We start from the raw sequence: 15,163 nt of genomic DNA, 5'->3' as shown, positions 1-15,163 counted from the left end.
TAGTAAGGTCACTGTTGTTTCTCTCTCCTACAATTTATATGCATATACTCTCAATCTGCTCTCCATGCTCCAGGTCATGGATTTCTTCACAAGTGTATGCATCCTTTACATATAATGCTGCTACATCTCCCTTCCTGTTTAGTCTACAGTGGTACTTCAGGTTAAGTACTTAATTCGTCCCGGAGGTCCGTACTTAACCTGAAACTGTTCTTAACCTGAAGCACCACTTTAGCTAATGGGGCCTCCTGCTGCTGCCGGAGCACGATTTCTGTTCTCATCCTGAAGCAAAGTTCTTAACCTGAAGCACTATTTCTGGGTTAGCGGAGTTTGTAACCTGAAGCGTATGTGTCAGAGCTGCCCTAGGTCCCAGCTCACAAAGGACCAACGCCAGTCCGTTGTTATATACAAAAGTCTTTATTGAAGTTCAGTTTGTCTTTCACATCAGCAGCGTGCAGCTCTACGTCTGAGACTCTAGACCGCCGAAGCTCCGTCTGAGTCTCCGCCCCCCATACACCAGTTTAAGACCCTAGCCTTGCTCCACCTCTTCCTCTGCTCTTTCCTCCGCTGGGTCCGCCTGTCAGCTGGGGTTTCGCCCTTCCTAGACTCTTCTGACGCTGAGTCCCCTGATTCTTCTCCCTGCCTCCGGCGGGCTTTAGGACCTGGTTCCCGATCCGGGCTGCCTCCTGTCTCGCGCGCCTGTACATTTGAACTTGGCGTGCGCGCCCAGCCGGTAACCTTCCTCCTGACCGTTTCACTGCTCCTGTCACTGCTTCCCCCTTCGGGGGGGCTAGCTGGACCTGACACCTGGGACTCTTCCCCCCCACTCTGCTCTGGTGGGGAAGCTGGTCCTGATTTCCAGCTGCTGCTTTGCGAGTCCCCGCTGGCCCCCTGTTTCTGGTGCGTCCCCCCTGGGACCCCCCTCGCCCTGACCATCGGCGCCTCCTTCTGGGAATCTTCTGATTCGCTGGAGAAGCTCATGGAATCTCTCGGGTCACTGTCATACTCCCCATGCTGCCCTCAGATCCTTCCCCTTCGCTCTCCATCTCCTCTCTCCCCTGTGCCTCTGTCCCTGAGCCCCTGACAGTATGTAACCTGAGGTACCACTGTATTCCTTTTGAACAGGTTATACCCCTCATTTCCTATATTCCAGTCATGAGTCTCATCCCACCAGGTTTGAGTAATGCCAACCAGGTCGTATTTGCCATCCTGAACTAAAAGCTCCAGTTCGTCTTGCTTGTTTCCCATACTCTGTGTAGAGACAACAGAAACCAGGATTCGTTCCCTCCAGCTGCTGCTTTCCTGTAGTTTCTTGCCCTTTAGCAGGTTTCTGGAGCACCACCTCAGTTTCCTGTGCATCAGTGAAGCTATTATCCTCAGTGCCAGGTGCTCTTCTGTCATTTGTAATGTTGTCTCCCTCCCCCTTAACATCTACTTTAAAGCTCTCTTGATCAGGTTCTTGATACTCTTATCAAACACATTATTGCCAACCGCTGTGAGTTGCAGCCCATCTCTCACCAGAAGTCCTTTTTCAAGGAAGCCAAGACCATGATCCAAGAAGCCAAATCCTTCCTGATGACACCACCTGCACAGCCAGTGGTTTACCTCACGTATTTTCCTTTCCCTGGGCCACAACCTTCAACAAGGAGTGATGAAAAGACTACCTGTGCCCCAAGTCTCTTCAGCTCCCTGCTCAGGGTCTCACAGTCCCTTGTTATGCATTGCAAGCTGTGTGTGGCAGTAATATTAGTACCCACATGAATCAGAAGGAAGGGATAGTGGTCAGTGGGCTTTATAAGACTTGGCAACTTCTCTGTCACATCGTGAATCTTTGGCACACTACTGCCTTGGTTCCCCTCAGTAGGGAGTCACCTATCACCACCACACATCTCTTCCACCTGTTGTTCTTCCACCTGCTGTTCTTGAGTCTTCTCCACTTGTCTATTGGAGCTTATTTTGATATTCTTGAGAAGTTACAAAGGCAGGAACCTTATGGTTTGAATACTTCCTATTCCTTCCTCTCGCCTTGTCATGTCTCGACTGCAGTTTCTTTTCTCCAGTATAGTCTCCATGGAAGGTAGTAAATGGGTTATCTGCATACTCACCCTCAGTCAGGAACTCTGGATCCAAAGGGGTTGGATCAAGAATGGAGAAAGACTCCTCCAAGTCTATCTTCTCCTGTCTCTTTCTTCTCTGGGGGTGGTAGGAATCATTCTGTGCACTGTACCTTTCACAGCCACCTTGGTGTCAGTAATTTGCACATTCAGCAACAGTTAATTGGAGTACTTGGCTCAGGACCAATGCATCTGCTTTTATGTCCAAGAATCAAGGTCACTGGAGCTGGTTTACAGTAAGTACAATTTACTCAGTTTGGAGCAGGCAGTTGCCTTTGCACTCCAACAGGAGACTTTCAGGCTTTTAGGATACAGCCATTTTGCAAGGATGTGATTGCAGGAGCTTGCAGTCAGCAGTGAACAGAACAGAGCAGCAAGGTGGTGGGAAGAACAAAGCAACATAATTATGTATTTGTATGTAGTGTTTATTGAAAGATAGACTATCAAGTATTCAGCTGCAGACATTTTTGCTACTGTGTGCGACTTGCTCACGGCAACTGCTGTCGTAGCTTCTCTGGCACAGAATTGGTGTCAATGGTCAGAGCATTGAAGCGATTTTGCAACTCCAATGACAAAGCATGGCTCATGAATGTCCTACTTTTGTGCATCACATTCCTCCAGGGGTTCATCTCTTGCAATGGGCAATCTTTCACCTCCCTAGGGGCACCCCATCTGTCTTGCTGCTCCATCACAGTTGATTCAGCTCTATCAAGCAACTCTGCATGTTGTCCTGTTGCTTGAGGTGTGGCTAGACGGGCCTCAAGTTGCTGGAGCTTCTCTTCCAGCAAGACAACCAGCTTGCACTTGCTACAAGTGTACTGTTGCTTGTTCCCTGGCAGTAAGATAAGCATAGAACAGATGTTGCAGGTCACTGCAGCAGCTCCCTCACCCTCCATGTCTCTTGGTCCTATGCACACCAAGGGACAGAGTTCTGGGCCTCCCCTTTAAAGTCTCCTGCTAAACGCTCTTGCAAACACCTATGTGCACTGAGCTAAGTTTGACTGCTGCTGGCTTCTAGCTCCTCCCTCAGCCTGGCTTCCTCTCAACTGTAACTCTTCCCCCTCAAATCCTGTGTTTCCGCAGAATGATCAGGCTCTAAAAGACACAAGCTCACTCTCGTCAGTCTACTCCAGCAATCATTGCTCCTGATTGCAAGGTCTCCCTGAAGCTGCATTGAGAATTCAAACCGTTAGAATTCAGGAACTGCCAATATTACAGGTGCCACATGTTCCTTGTTTCGCATCTGTAAGAAATCAATCTTTTAATGTGGCAACACCTACAATTTAGAACTCCCTGCCTATTGACATCAGGGAGGCACCTTTGCTATATTCTTTTAAGCACCTGCTGAAAACATTTTTGTTTAGGCAAGCATATCCAGACATGTAGAATGTTGACATGCATTTTAATCTGGTTTTTAACATATTGCCAATTTAAATTATTCTTTGAATGCTTTAAATAACTTTTTTGCAGTTTTTGCTGATATTTTATTGTTTTATTCTTTTTTGTAAACCACTTACTTAATTGGCAGCCAGTCAAGCTGAATCAAAATTTATTGGTCAACCTAATACAGGTTATAGCCTAAAAACAAATAAGCAAACAGATTTTAACAAGCAAAGTTAATAACATAAAACACATACATACACACGTTTCAGGTCACAAGGCTAGACTCATAGGCTTTTCTGAGTTGGGAAGCTTTTTATCAAACTTAACTGGATTGAACATAACAGGTTTAGCCCTGCTAGTCAGCATATGTTTCATTTTGTCAATGCCACTATGTTAATGAATATTTTAATTATCCTTAAATCAGCAGGGATTACTCATTCCCCACAATGCACCTGCATACATCTTATGACTCTTATCTGTGTTACTGGGCAGATTTGGGAAGTAACTGTGTATAAAGGGCTCAGGTTACAGCATATCTGTCAGGGCTGCCACCCAGTCCCAGCTCACATAGGACCACGTTAGCCAGCGTTCACGTTAAAAGAGTCTTTATTAGATTACAGGTTCCATTTCCAAACTGCAATGTGCAGCCCTACTTCTTCTAGGTCAGACCGGCGAAGACCCGTCTGAGTCTCCGCCTCTAGCACACCAGTTTAATACCCTAGCCTTGCTCCACCTCCTGCGCCTTTCCTTCCGTCTCTGGGTCCTTCTGCCCCCCGGGGTCTCTTCTTTCCTACTCTCTTCTGACGCGGACCCCCCTGACCCTTCCGCCTCCTTGCGGCGGGCTTTGGGACCTGGCTCACTCTCTGGGCTGCTTACTGCGCCAGCTTCCGCTACATTTGAACTTGGCGCGCGCGCCCAACTCCCTACCTTCCTCTTGATCGTTTCGTCGCTCCCCGAGGTGGGCGTGACTACTCCTGACTCATGCCCTCCCTCCTTCTGAAAGCCTCCGGAACCCGATATCTGGTCCCCTTTCTCCCCGCTGCTCCCGGCTGGGCTCGTGGGTCCCGATCTCCAACTGCTGCTCTCTGATCCCTCTCTGGACCCTTCTTCCTGGGGTGTCCCCCTGCTTTCCCCCCTTGCTCTGACCGCTGGCGCTCCCTTCTGGGAATCCTCGGACTCACTGGACAGGCTCGGTGATCTCGGGTCGTCATCCCCACTCATCTTTCCTTCGTATTCCTCCCCCTCGCTCTCTGTCTCCTCCCTTCTCTGCGTCTCTGCTCCTGAACCCCTGACATCCATCCCCCCCTCGAAGCCCCCCCTTCCCCCCTCCCCGCTTTCAAGGGTGGTTGCTGGGTGCTCCATCATCACGGGAGTGAATGCCGGATACAGTTCGCTCCTCGTCGCTGGCCGCCAACTGAAGACCTCCGAGTCTTCCTCCTCGCGTTCGTCAACGGTGAGCTGCTCCGCCTCCATTTCAGTGCCGCCGTGCTCGAAACCAAGATCCTCCCCGCACACGTCCATGTCAGTCTCTGCGTCGGTCGCTTGACCTGGCATCTCCAGCCACCTCCGGCGCCACTGCTCCTCTGGCCGATCGTCCCACCAATACGAGGTGTCGGACGCCGAACCCTCCGGTGACCCCTCTGGGGAACGTGTGCCCTGTGCGGGCTCCCCGTCCGAGTCGAATCCATGGAACGTGCTGGAGGAAAGTGTGGGCGTGAACAACCAGTCGTCGAAGAAACCTGCTGGCATGGGTCTGTGTGGGAAAAGGGCATGAAACTCGTCCTTGAGCAGGGGTTCCTCCAAAGCGTAGTCTGGCACCCAGCTATTAGCACTGGCCCGGGTGCCCTCTCTGGCTAGGAGGTATTCTACTCCGTCTTCCCCCCATCTGGAGTCCAAAATCTCCGTGACTTCGTTGATGGGGTCCTGCTGCGGCAATCTCCCCGCCTCCGTCCGCTCCTGAGACGGACTCGGTGCCATTCCTGGTTCCTGGAACCTGTGAGGTGCCCTGTAGGGAGTGAGCACCGACCTGTGGAACACCGGATGCATCCTGGAACCCTCCGGTAGCACCAGCCTGAAAGCTACTGGGTTGATCTGCGCTTCGACTTGGTATGGACCGAGTTGCTTGTGCCCCAACTTCCTCTTGGCTAACGATCTGGTCGGCACTGCGTGGGCTGCCAACCAGACCCAGTCTCCCACTCGGATCTCTTCGCCAACCCGCCTGTGCTTGTCAGCTTGCACCTTGTATGCATGCTTCGCTAGCTCCAGCTGCCGTCGAAGTTGATCGTGGACCTCCTGCAACTCAGACGCGAAAGCGTCCGCCGTCTGCGGTTCCCCTTCCCCCACTCTGTCCAGTCCCGGGAAGGTTCTGGGATTCCTCCCATTGTTGGCGAAGAACGGCGTCACCCCCGTGGACACGTGCTTCGTGTTGTTGTAGGCGAACTCGGCGAGCGGCAGGTAATCCACCCACGTCGCAGGCTGTTGATTGGCATAGCATCTCAGGTACTGCTGCATGATGGCATTGACCCTCTCCGCTTGCCCGTTGGTCTGCGGGTGTCTCGCTGACGTCAGGTTGATCTTGACGTTCAGGAAGCCCATCAGCTTCTGCCAGAAATTCGAGATGAACTGGCGGCCGCGGTCGGACAGTATAGACCGCGGCAGCCCGTGCACTTTGAACACGTGATCTATGAACAGTTTGGCTGTTTGTTCTGCCGTGGCCACCTTTGCACACGGTATGAAATGTGCCATCTTGGTGAACAAGTCCACCACCACTAGTACAGCTGTCTTGCCCCTCGAGCTGGGTAGATCCGTGACAAAGTCCAGGGCCACCCTCTCCCACGGTTCAAATGGCGTTTGCAGCGGTTCCAGCAGTCCCGCCGGTGGTTTGTGCACTGGTTTGGCCCTCTGGCAGGTGTCGCACCTCGCGACGTAGTCCGCGACTTCCCCTCTCAGTCTGGGCCACCAAAAGTCCCTTGCGACTAATTCCACCGTTTTTTCTGTGCCAAAGTGCCCGGCCGTGGGTGCGTCGTGCAACTGCTGCAGTACCTTGGCGCGAAGTTCGTCTCCCGGCACGTAGATGGCCCCTTTACGTAAGAGCAAGCCGTCTCGTATCTGGAACTCGTCGCTCTTCGCCGTGCCCTTGTGCACCTCGGCCATCTTCGCCTGCGCGAATGAGTCGTCCTGCAACGCCCGCCGCACCGCATCCAGGTCTACTGTGGCTGAAGCGCACGCCCACGCTGTTGGCGCGAAGATGTGCATGGCTGCCGCTGGCGTAACCTCTTCGAGGTATTGCGGTTTTCGGGACAGTGCATCCGCCATGATGTTGGTGTCGCCTGGGACGTACTCTATTCGGAAATCGAAGTCAGCAAAGAACTCCGCCCAACGTATCTGCCTCTGGTTCAGGAACTTCGCCGTGCGCCAGTGCTCCAGATTCTTGTGGTCCGTGCAGACCTGCACCGTGTGCTTGGCGCCGATCAGGAAGTGCCTCCACGCCTTGAAAGCTGCATGAATGGCAAGCAACTCCCTGTCCCAGATGGTGTAGTTCTGCTCCGACTTGCTGAGCTTTCTGGAGTAGAACGCTCCCGGCCTCCAGACCCCCTGTGGGTCCCTCTGCAGCAGGACCGCTCCCACTGCTCTATCGGACGCGTCTGTCTCTACCCGCATCGGTCTGCTGGGGTCGATATGCAGCAGTTGCTCCTCCGACGCGAAGAGACGCTTGAGTGCCTGAAAGGATTGCTCCGCCTGCTCCGTCCAGATGAATTTCTTTTTCTTGGAGCTTAGCGTGTCCGTAATAGCCGCCGTCTGCATCGCGAACCCCTTGATAAACTTGCGATAGAAGTTGGCGAAGCCCACAAACCGCTGGACCTCCTTCCGGTTGCGCGGGCTCTTCCAGTCCAACACCGCGCGAACCTTGGCGCTGTCCATGGCTAGCCCCTTGTCCGACAACTTGTAGCCCAAGAAATCCACCTCATTCGTGTCGAATTGGCACTTCTCCAGTTTGGCGTACAGTCTATGCTGCTGCAGCCTCTGCAGCACCTCCCGAACGTCTTGGTCATGTGCCTGCTGCGATTCGGAGAATATCAGGATGTCATCCAGAAAGCAGACGCACTTCTTGTAGAGGAGTCCCGCCAACACATGATGCATGAAAGCTTGAAAACAGTGAGAACCGTTTTGCAATCCAAACGGCATCACTCTGTATTCGTAGGTGCCCAGAGGCGTGAACATGGCTGTTTCCACTCATCGCCCTCCCTCATGCGGATGAGATTGTACGCCCCTCGCAGGTCCAACTTGGTGAACACGCGTCCCTTGCGCACCGTCGCCAGTAGGTCGTCAATCCTGGGCATGGGGAAATCAGAGGGCTTGGTCATCTTGTTCAAGAGGCGAAAATCCACCACAAGTCTTTTTTGGGGCGTGTCCTTCTTCTTCACGAAGAAAACAGGACTGCCCCCTACTGCCTTGGACTCCCAGATGAAACCGCGCTCCAAATTGTGATCTATGAACTGTTTGAGTTCCTGTAGTTCGTCCTCAGACATGGAATACAGCTTCCCTTTCGGTAGCGTCGCCCCTGGTAGGAGGTCAATCTTGCAGTCATATTGCCTGTGCGGTGGTAGCTTGTCTGCCTCCTTCTCGCAGAAGACTTCCAGAAAGTCTGCGTATTTGTGGGGGACTGCTTGCAACGTTCCCAACTGCAGCTGTGATTCCTCCTCCTCTCCCTCCTGTCTGGGCAGGATGCAGTGTTCTGCGCAGTAAGAGGAGCCGAAGATCAGCTGTCGCTGGTACCAAGCCAGTGTCGGACTGTGCCTGTCCAGCCAACTCATGCCCAACACAATGGGTGTGTCCGACAGTCGGGTGACATTAAAACTGATGACTTCCCTGTGGTTACCAAGTCGCATCACCATTGGCGGCGTCTGCTTCACCACCTGCCCCCCCCAGCAACTCTCTGCCATCCACCGTGACGACTTGCAGGGGCAGAGTGGCAGGCAGTAGCTGTATAGCGTGCTGCTCCACAAAATCCTGCGCTATAAAGTCTGCGTTGCTTCCCGAATCCACAGAAAGCGGCACTTCGATAGTGACGCCATCGGGTAGCTGGAGAGATGCGGTGAGCTGCACTACTGGTTTGGGTGGGAGGGGGTCCGTGGGTTGCAAGATCGCTGGGGACTGCTTCACTGATGCGTCTGGCTGGGCCCCAGTGCCTCCGTCTCCAGCCAGACATCGTCGTTTCCCTGCTGGGGTTCGCTGTGCTGCGTGGCCGCTTTCACCGTTGCGGAGCCTGCAGTGTGCCTGGAGCTCCTCTGGGGACACTCTTTCGCCAAGTGTTGAGAGCTGTCGCATATATAACACTTCCGGGTCCCTCTAGGAGGTTTAGTCTTGACTGCTGCCGGTGCAGGGGCTCTGGTAGCTGACTGAGCCCTGGCGCCTCCCACCTCCATAGGTTCCACTCCCCCTCCTGGCGGAGGTGTGGATTGCGCACGCGCAGCTTCCCTGGGAACGAAAGAGAAACTTCTCGCTGCTTCGCGCCCTCCACGTCCTTCGTCTCTGCACCATGGACGTTCTTCCAGCCGCACCCCCACAGTCAGCGCCCTTTGGACCACCTCCTGCGTGCTCCGGGGCCTCTCCCCCCTCGCAATTTCGTCTTTAACAGCACTGCTCAGACCCTCCCAGAACAGGTCTCTGACTGGGGGCGAATCCCGGTCCCATTCCAAGGCACTGACCAGCGCAAAAAAGCGGGCGTGATACTGCCTTACGCTCGCCTTCCCTTGTCTCAGTCCATGAATCTCCCGTCGGGCAAGATCCACGTCAATGGTAGATAAAAAGCACGCATCCATCGCTTTGATAAAGGCATCTGCACTCTGAAGCGCCGGATCTTTATCCCTCCACAAATTGCGTAGCCACGCTTTAGCATCCCCATGCAAATGGGATAGTATAAACCCCACTTTCTCTTCCTCATCTCTAAAGTCTTTTGCCAGCAGTTGCAGTGCGCACATTACGTCTGCTCGAAAATTGGGGTACTGTTGTAAATTCCCATCGAAGTGAGCCACAAGCCCCCCTGCTCTCCGTGCCAACCCAACCCCCTCCGGTCTGGGTCCTGGTTGCCCTTGCTTAACCAATGCTTCAAACCTGGCGTGGAGATCTCTGTAGGCGGCCGCCGCATCCTCCTCCCTTTTCTTGGATGCCTGTACCTCTGCGTTCAATTGTGTCACTGCCTGTTGCAGCGTTGAAATTTTCTCTGCTTCCGTCATCTCTGCCAACCGTTGTGAGCTTGCTCCCAAACACCAATTTCCTCCTCTCGCTGCTTCTGCCTCCGCTGCGAGGTATCAGGTGTCCGAAGCTATTGTCTGACGGGTCTTACTGTCAGGGCTGCCACCCAGTCCCAGCTCACATAGGACCACGTTAGCCAGCGTTCACGTTAAAAGAGTCTTTATTAGATTACAGGTTCCATTTCCAAACTGCAATGTGCAGCCCTACTTCTTCTAGGTCAGACCGGCGAAGACCCGTCTGAGTCTCCGCCTCTAGCACACCAGTTTAATACCCTAGCCTTGCTCCACCTCCTGCGCCTTTCCTTCCGTCTCTGGGTCCTTCTGCCCCCCGGGGTCTCTTCTTTCCTACTCTCTTCTGACGCGGACCCCCCTGACCCTTCCGCCTCCTTGCGGCGGGCTTTGGGACCTGGCTCACTCTCTGGGCTGCTTACTGCGCCAGCTTCCGCTACATTTGAACTTGGCGCGCGCGCCCAACTCCCTACCTTCCTCTTGATCGTTTCGTCGCTCCCCGAGGTGGGCGTGACTACTCCTGACTCATGCCCTCCCTCCTTCTGAAAGCCTCCGGAACCCGATATCTGGTCCCCTTTTTCCCCGCTGCTCCCGGCTGGGCTCGTGGGTCCCGATCTCCAACTGCTGCTCTCTGATCCCTCTCTGGACCCTTCTTCCTGGGGTGTCCCCCTGCTTTCCCCCCTTGCTCTGACCGCTGGCGCTCCCTTCTGGGAATCCTCGGACTCACTGGACAGGCTCGGTGATCTCGGGTCGTCATCCCCACTCATCTTTCCTTCGTATTCCTCCCCCTCGCTCTCTGTCTCCTCCCTTCTCTGCGTCTCTGCTCCTGAACCCCTGACAATATCTATTGGACCTGTGGATTTGAGTAAAGACTTTTTGATGAGATCATCAGAGGAAGAAGTTGGAAAATTGCCAGACTTTAGAACCCAATCTTTGCAAGCAACTACTGTAAACTAGGGACTTGTCTGTGGACTTTAACACAGCAAGAACTTTGAAGCAAAGAACCCCCTCTGGGGTTCTAAAGTCTGTGAGAGAAGACTACTTGTACATCTGTTAAAAAAAAGTGTGTGTGTGTGTGTGTGTGTGTGTGTGTGTGTGTGTGCAGTAGTAGTAGTAGTAGTAGTGTATGTTGGTGGTAGCCTAGTAAAGACAACTCTGCTAAATGGCCTTTTTCTGCAGTGAGCTTAACTGCATGACAGCTTCTGTAGTGCATACACATGACCCCAACACTAAGGGTGGTGATTAGCCCTGAGAACGTATTAAAATATTTTGACCTTGGAATTTCATATAACATTATGTATCCTTTACTATCTGGCATTCACAGATACAAATCAAATTCCTGCAAGAAACTGGACAACAAAGTGTCTTTTCAGCTGGTACTGTAAACTCAGCAGCATTGGTACCAGGACATTTTTAGAGTTGGTTCCCCACCAAATTGAAAAGCCCTATCCCGTGTCTGTAATGTGCTTCACGTTTAGGGATGAGGCAAGAGCAGACAGGGCCTTCTGCACAGTGCTCAGGACACAGGCTAGCTGGTTTGGGGTCACTCCTCCATATATCCTCTTAGGAAGCTGATGGAGGCCACCAGCTGAAAACTCCATTCTTCATTGCCCAGTTTTCCAGAATGTTTTAACTAGTTACTGACGGACAATGGTGTCTTGCAATAAAGAAGAATCAAAGAATGACGCAGAGTCAAAAGATTCACAGTAAAGGCAAAAACTTTACTGAGGCAACAAACTTCATTACAAGCACTGTACAAGTGAAAGAAAGAGGGAGAGAGCAGCTCGCTGAGCATAGGAATTTATCCTGGCTCAGCGTGACCTTTATGTAGTCAAAACAATATTGGCTTCAGAAGTGAACCTGCTAGAATATTCCAGCACTTTCCTGTTTCTGCTCTCAAAAACTTTAGTCATGACAGTTCCTACTTCACTTTCTGGGAACTAAAACATAATTTCTGAAATGTTTTGAGACTGTTGATGCTATTGGAAAAGGCATTAATTTCTTCCTGTCATTTTAAGTCTTCCCCTTTTCTTTTCTCTTCAGGGTAATAACCGAAGAATTCAAAGTGCCTGACAAAATGGTTGGATTCAGTAAGTATTCTAGATTGAGGCGATTTTTCTCTTGGCTGCATAGGGGGCCTCTATGAACACTCCTTCCATCGGAAGACTAACTTGTATTATGATAGGTAGTGCTTGGCATAGCATTGCAGATTTCTGTTAATCCTTCTGAGAACATGGCAGTTTCAGGGGAAATGCTTGGCATATGAACTTTAAAATAAATTGAGGATGATTTAGTTACTTCCTGACTGCTACAGCAGTCTGTAGTTAAAGATCTTGATGAAAAACTTTGCTAGTAATGTGCTGTGGGGGATAAGCGAAGGGGAAATTGTGTGGGGCATATGTGCGTGGGGAGAGGATATACCACTGAAGAGCCATTTCAAAGGGAGAATGCGCAGCTTGATAATGGAGCATCTGCTTTGCCTGCCCAGGGTCCCAGCTTCATAACTGAAGCCCTGCTGGATCTGACTAAAGGGAGCTCATCTAGTCCAGCATTCTGTTCTCACACTGACCAACCCGATGCCTCTGGGAAGCCATCAGGCTTAGTATACTCTCCCTGCTTGTGATTCCCAGCAGCTGATATTCAGAGGCATCCTGCTTCCAACCATGGAAGTAGAACCGAAGGGGAGGCTTATCTAGTTCTCACAGTGGCCAACTAGACACACATTATGAGAAGCCTGCAAGCAGAACATGTGTGCAATAGCACTATCCCTACTTGCAAGTCCCAGTGACTGGTAGCCACTGCCTCTGACAGTGGCAGTAGAACATAAGAGCTTGCTGGATGATTGAGTGGGTGGTTGCTGAACAACTCCAAGCACGCCTGGAGGATGCGGACCATTTGGATCCCTTCCAATCGGGATTCAGGCCTCACCATGGGACTGAAATCGCCTTGGTCGTGCTGGTTGATGATCTCCGGCGGGCTAGGGATAAAGGTGAGAGTTGTTTCCTAGTTCTGCTGGATCTCAGTGGCCTTTGATACCATTGACCATAACATCATTCTGGACCGTTGTGGGGGGGCTGGGAGTTGGGGGCACTTATACAGTGGTTCTGCTCCTTTCTCCTGGGCCAAAAAGTGGTGTTGGGGGATGAGTGTTCAGACCCCTGGGCTCTCACTTGTGGGGTACCTCAGGGTTCCGTCCTCTCCCCTATGCTTTTTAACATGAAGCCATTGGGAGAGATCATCAGGGGGTTTGGGCTGGGTGTTCATCAGTATGCAGATGATACCCAGCTCTACCTCTTTCAAATCAGAACCAGTGAGGGCAGTGAAGGCCCTGTGTGAGTGCCTGGAGGCGGTTGGAGGATGGATAGCAGCTAACAGATTGAGGTTGAATCCCGACAAGACAGAAGTACTGTTCTTGGGGGCCAGGGGCCAGGCTGGTGTGGAGGACTCCCAGGTCCTGAACAGGATAACTGTGCCCCTGAAGGACCACAGCCTGGGAGTCACTTTGGACTCACAGCTGTACATGGAGGCGCAGGTCAATTCTGTGTCCAGGGCAACTGTCTACCAACTCCATCTAATACGCAGGCTGAGACCCTACCTGCCCATGGACTGTGTCTCCAGAGTGGTGCATGCTCTAGTTATCTCCTGCTTGGACTACTGCAATGTGCTCTATGTGGGGCTACCTTTGAAGATGACTGGGAAACAGCAGTTAATCCAGAATGCGGCAGCTAGGCTGGTGACTGGGAATAGCCACTGGGACCATATAACACTGGTCCTGAGAGACCTGCATTGGCTCCCAGTACGTTTCCAAGCACAATTCAAAGTGTTGGTGCTGACCTTTAAAGCCCTAAACAGCCTCAGTCCTGTATGCCTGAAGGAGCCTCTCCACCCCCATCATTCAGCCCGGACACTGAGATCCAGCGCCGTGGGCCTTCTGCCTGTTCCCTCATTGCAAGAAGTGAGGTTACAGGGAACCAGGCAGAGGGCCTTCTCAGTAGTGGCGCCCACCCTGTGGAACACCCTCCCATCAGATGTCAAGGAAATACGCAACCATCTTACTTTTAAAAGACATCTGAAGGCAGCCCTGTTTAGGAAAGTTTTTAATGATTAATGCTGTATTGTGTTTTTAATATTCAGGTTGGGAGCATCCCAGAGTGACTGGAGAAACCCAGCCAGATGGGCGGGGTATAAATAATAATAATAATCACCTAGTCCAGTATCCTGTTCTCACAGTAGTCAACCAGGTGCTGCAATAGGAAGCCCGCAAGCAGGATAACCTTCCAGCAGAATATGAGAATTAGCAGTGCTGGATGGAAGTGGTCAGCTCTTTGTTGACCCCTCTTCCTCAACCTTTAGGACTGAAGGTGTGTCAACTCAGTTACGCTTAATAACCAAAGCAGGTGGGGGACAGTGAAGAACTTAAACTAAAGATTTGGGAGTGCTGGCATCTCCGCCTCCTGTTCTTCAAGACACTTAAGTTTTCAGTTGCTCCCGACACAGATGTGTGCAAAACTTCAGTCCAGGTATTTGCTTGGGTCTTACTCTTGATAAAAAAACAAAACTTCTAGTCTGCGAGCAACAGTTAAATTCTGATCAATTGAAATTTTTGTTTTAGTTATAGGCCGGGGCGGTGAGCAGATTTCCCGGATTCAGGCAGAGTCAGGCTGCAAAATTCAGATTGCACCAGGTAAGACTACTTCTGCCTCACTCTCCACTTTCTAGAAGAACCAAGGCATCATCAAAATAACACAGTTGCTAGTCTTTGAGTGGTATACTAATATAAAACCATCAGACCAACTTAAAAGCTGAGAGAAATGTTCTGTAAAACATCCTCTTAGAGTCCCAAAGTGTTCATCCACAAGGCTTCTTGCTTGGGCCCATCTCTATACCCTTATTTGTCCCTCTCCTTTAACAAGAGGGATAGGTAAAGGTAAAGGTACCCCTGCCTGAACGGGCCAGTCTTGACAGACTCTGGGGTTTGTGCGCCCATCTCACTTTATCGGCCGTGGGCCAGCGCTGTCCGGAGACACTACCGGGTCACGTGGCCAGCGTGACAAAGCTGCATCTGGCGAGCCAGCGCAGCACACGGAATGCCATTTACCTTCCCGCTGGTAAGCGGTACCTATTTATCTACTTGCACCCAGGGGTGCTTTCGAACTGCTAGGTTGGCAGGCGCTGGGACCGAGCAGCGGGAGCGTACCCCGCCGCGGGGTGAGAGAGCGGTTGCTGAACAGCTTGGTAGGTTTCTGGATGAAACATCTGCTTTGGATCCATTCCAGTCCGGCTTCCGCGCTGGTCATGGGACCGAGACGGCTCTGGTCGCCCTAACAGATGATCTCCGTAGGCAGCTGGATCGAGGCGGGTCGGGGCTGCTGATTCTTCTAGATCTGTCAGCAGCCTTTGACTTGG

General features: G+C 51.9%; 2 protein-coding genes across 7 annotated transcripts in view; both read left to right on the top strand.

The window, feature by feature from the left end:
- LOC308577831 (far upstream element-binding protein 3-like) overlaps positions 1-15,163 on the top strand; it is a 400,928-nt gene that overhangs the window by 165,746 nt on the left and 220,019 nt on the right. For 5 of the 6 annotated variants that reach the window (XM_081178227.1, XM_081178225.1, XM_081178224.1 and 2 more), the window contains exons 4-5: positions 11,801-11,847; positions 14,370-14,441. In XM_081178227.1, coding sequence (XP_081034353.1) covers positions 11,801-11,847; positions 14,370-14,441 — 119 coding nt within the window. The remainder of the gene's footprint in view (positions 1-11,800; positions 11,848-14,369; positions 14,442-15,163) is intronic. The other variant, XM_081178228.1, reaches the window with a different exon arrangement.
- Positions 1-15,163, top strand: part of LOC308577842 (putative CENPB DNA-binding domain-containing protein 1) — a 495,861-nt gene that overhangs the window by 338,574 nt on the left and 142,124 nt on the right. The gene's annotated exons all lie outside the window — the stretch shown is intronic.

Source organism: Podarcis bocagei (assembly GCF_964188305.1).
Source record: "Podarcis bocagei genome assembly, chromosome: W".
NCBI lineage: Eukaryota > Metazoa > Chordata > Lepidosauria > Squamata > Lacertidae > Podarcis > Podarcis bocagei.
This window is presented reverse-complemented; position numbering and strand designations above follow the sequence as displayed.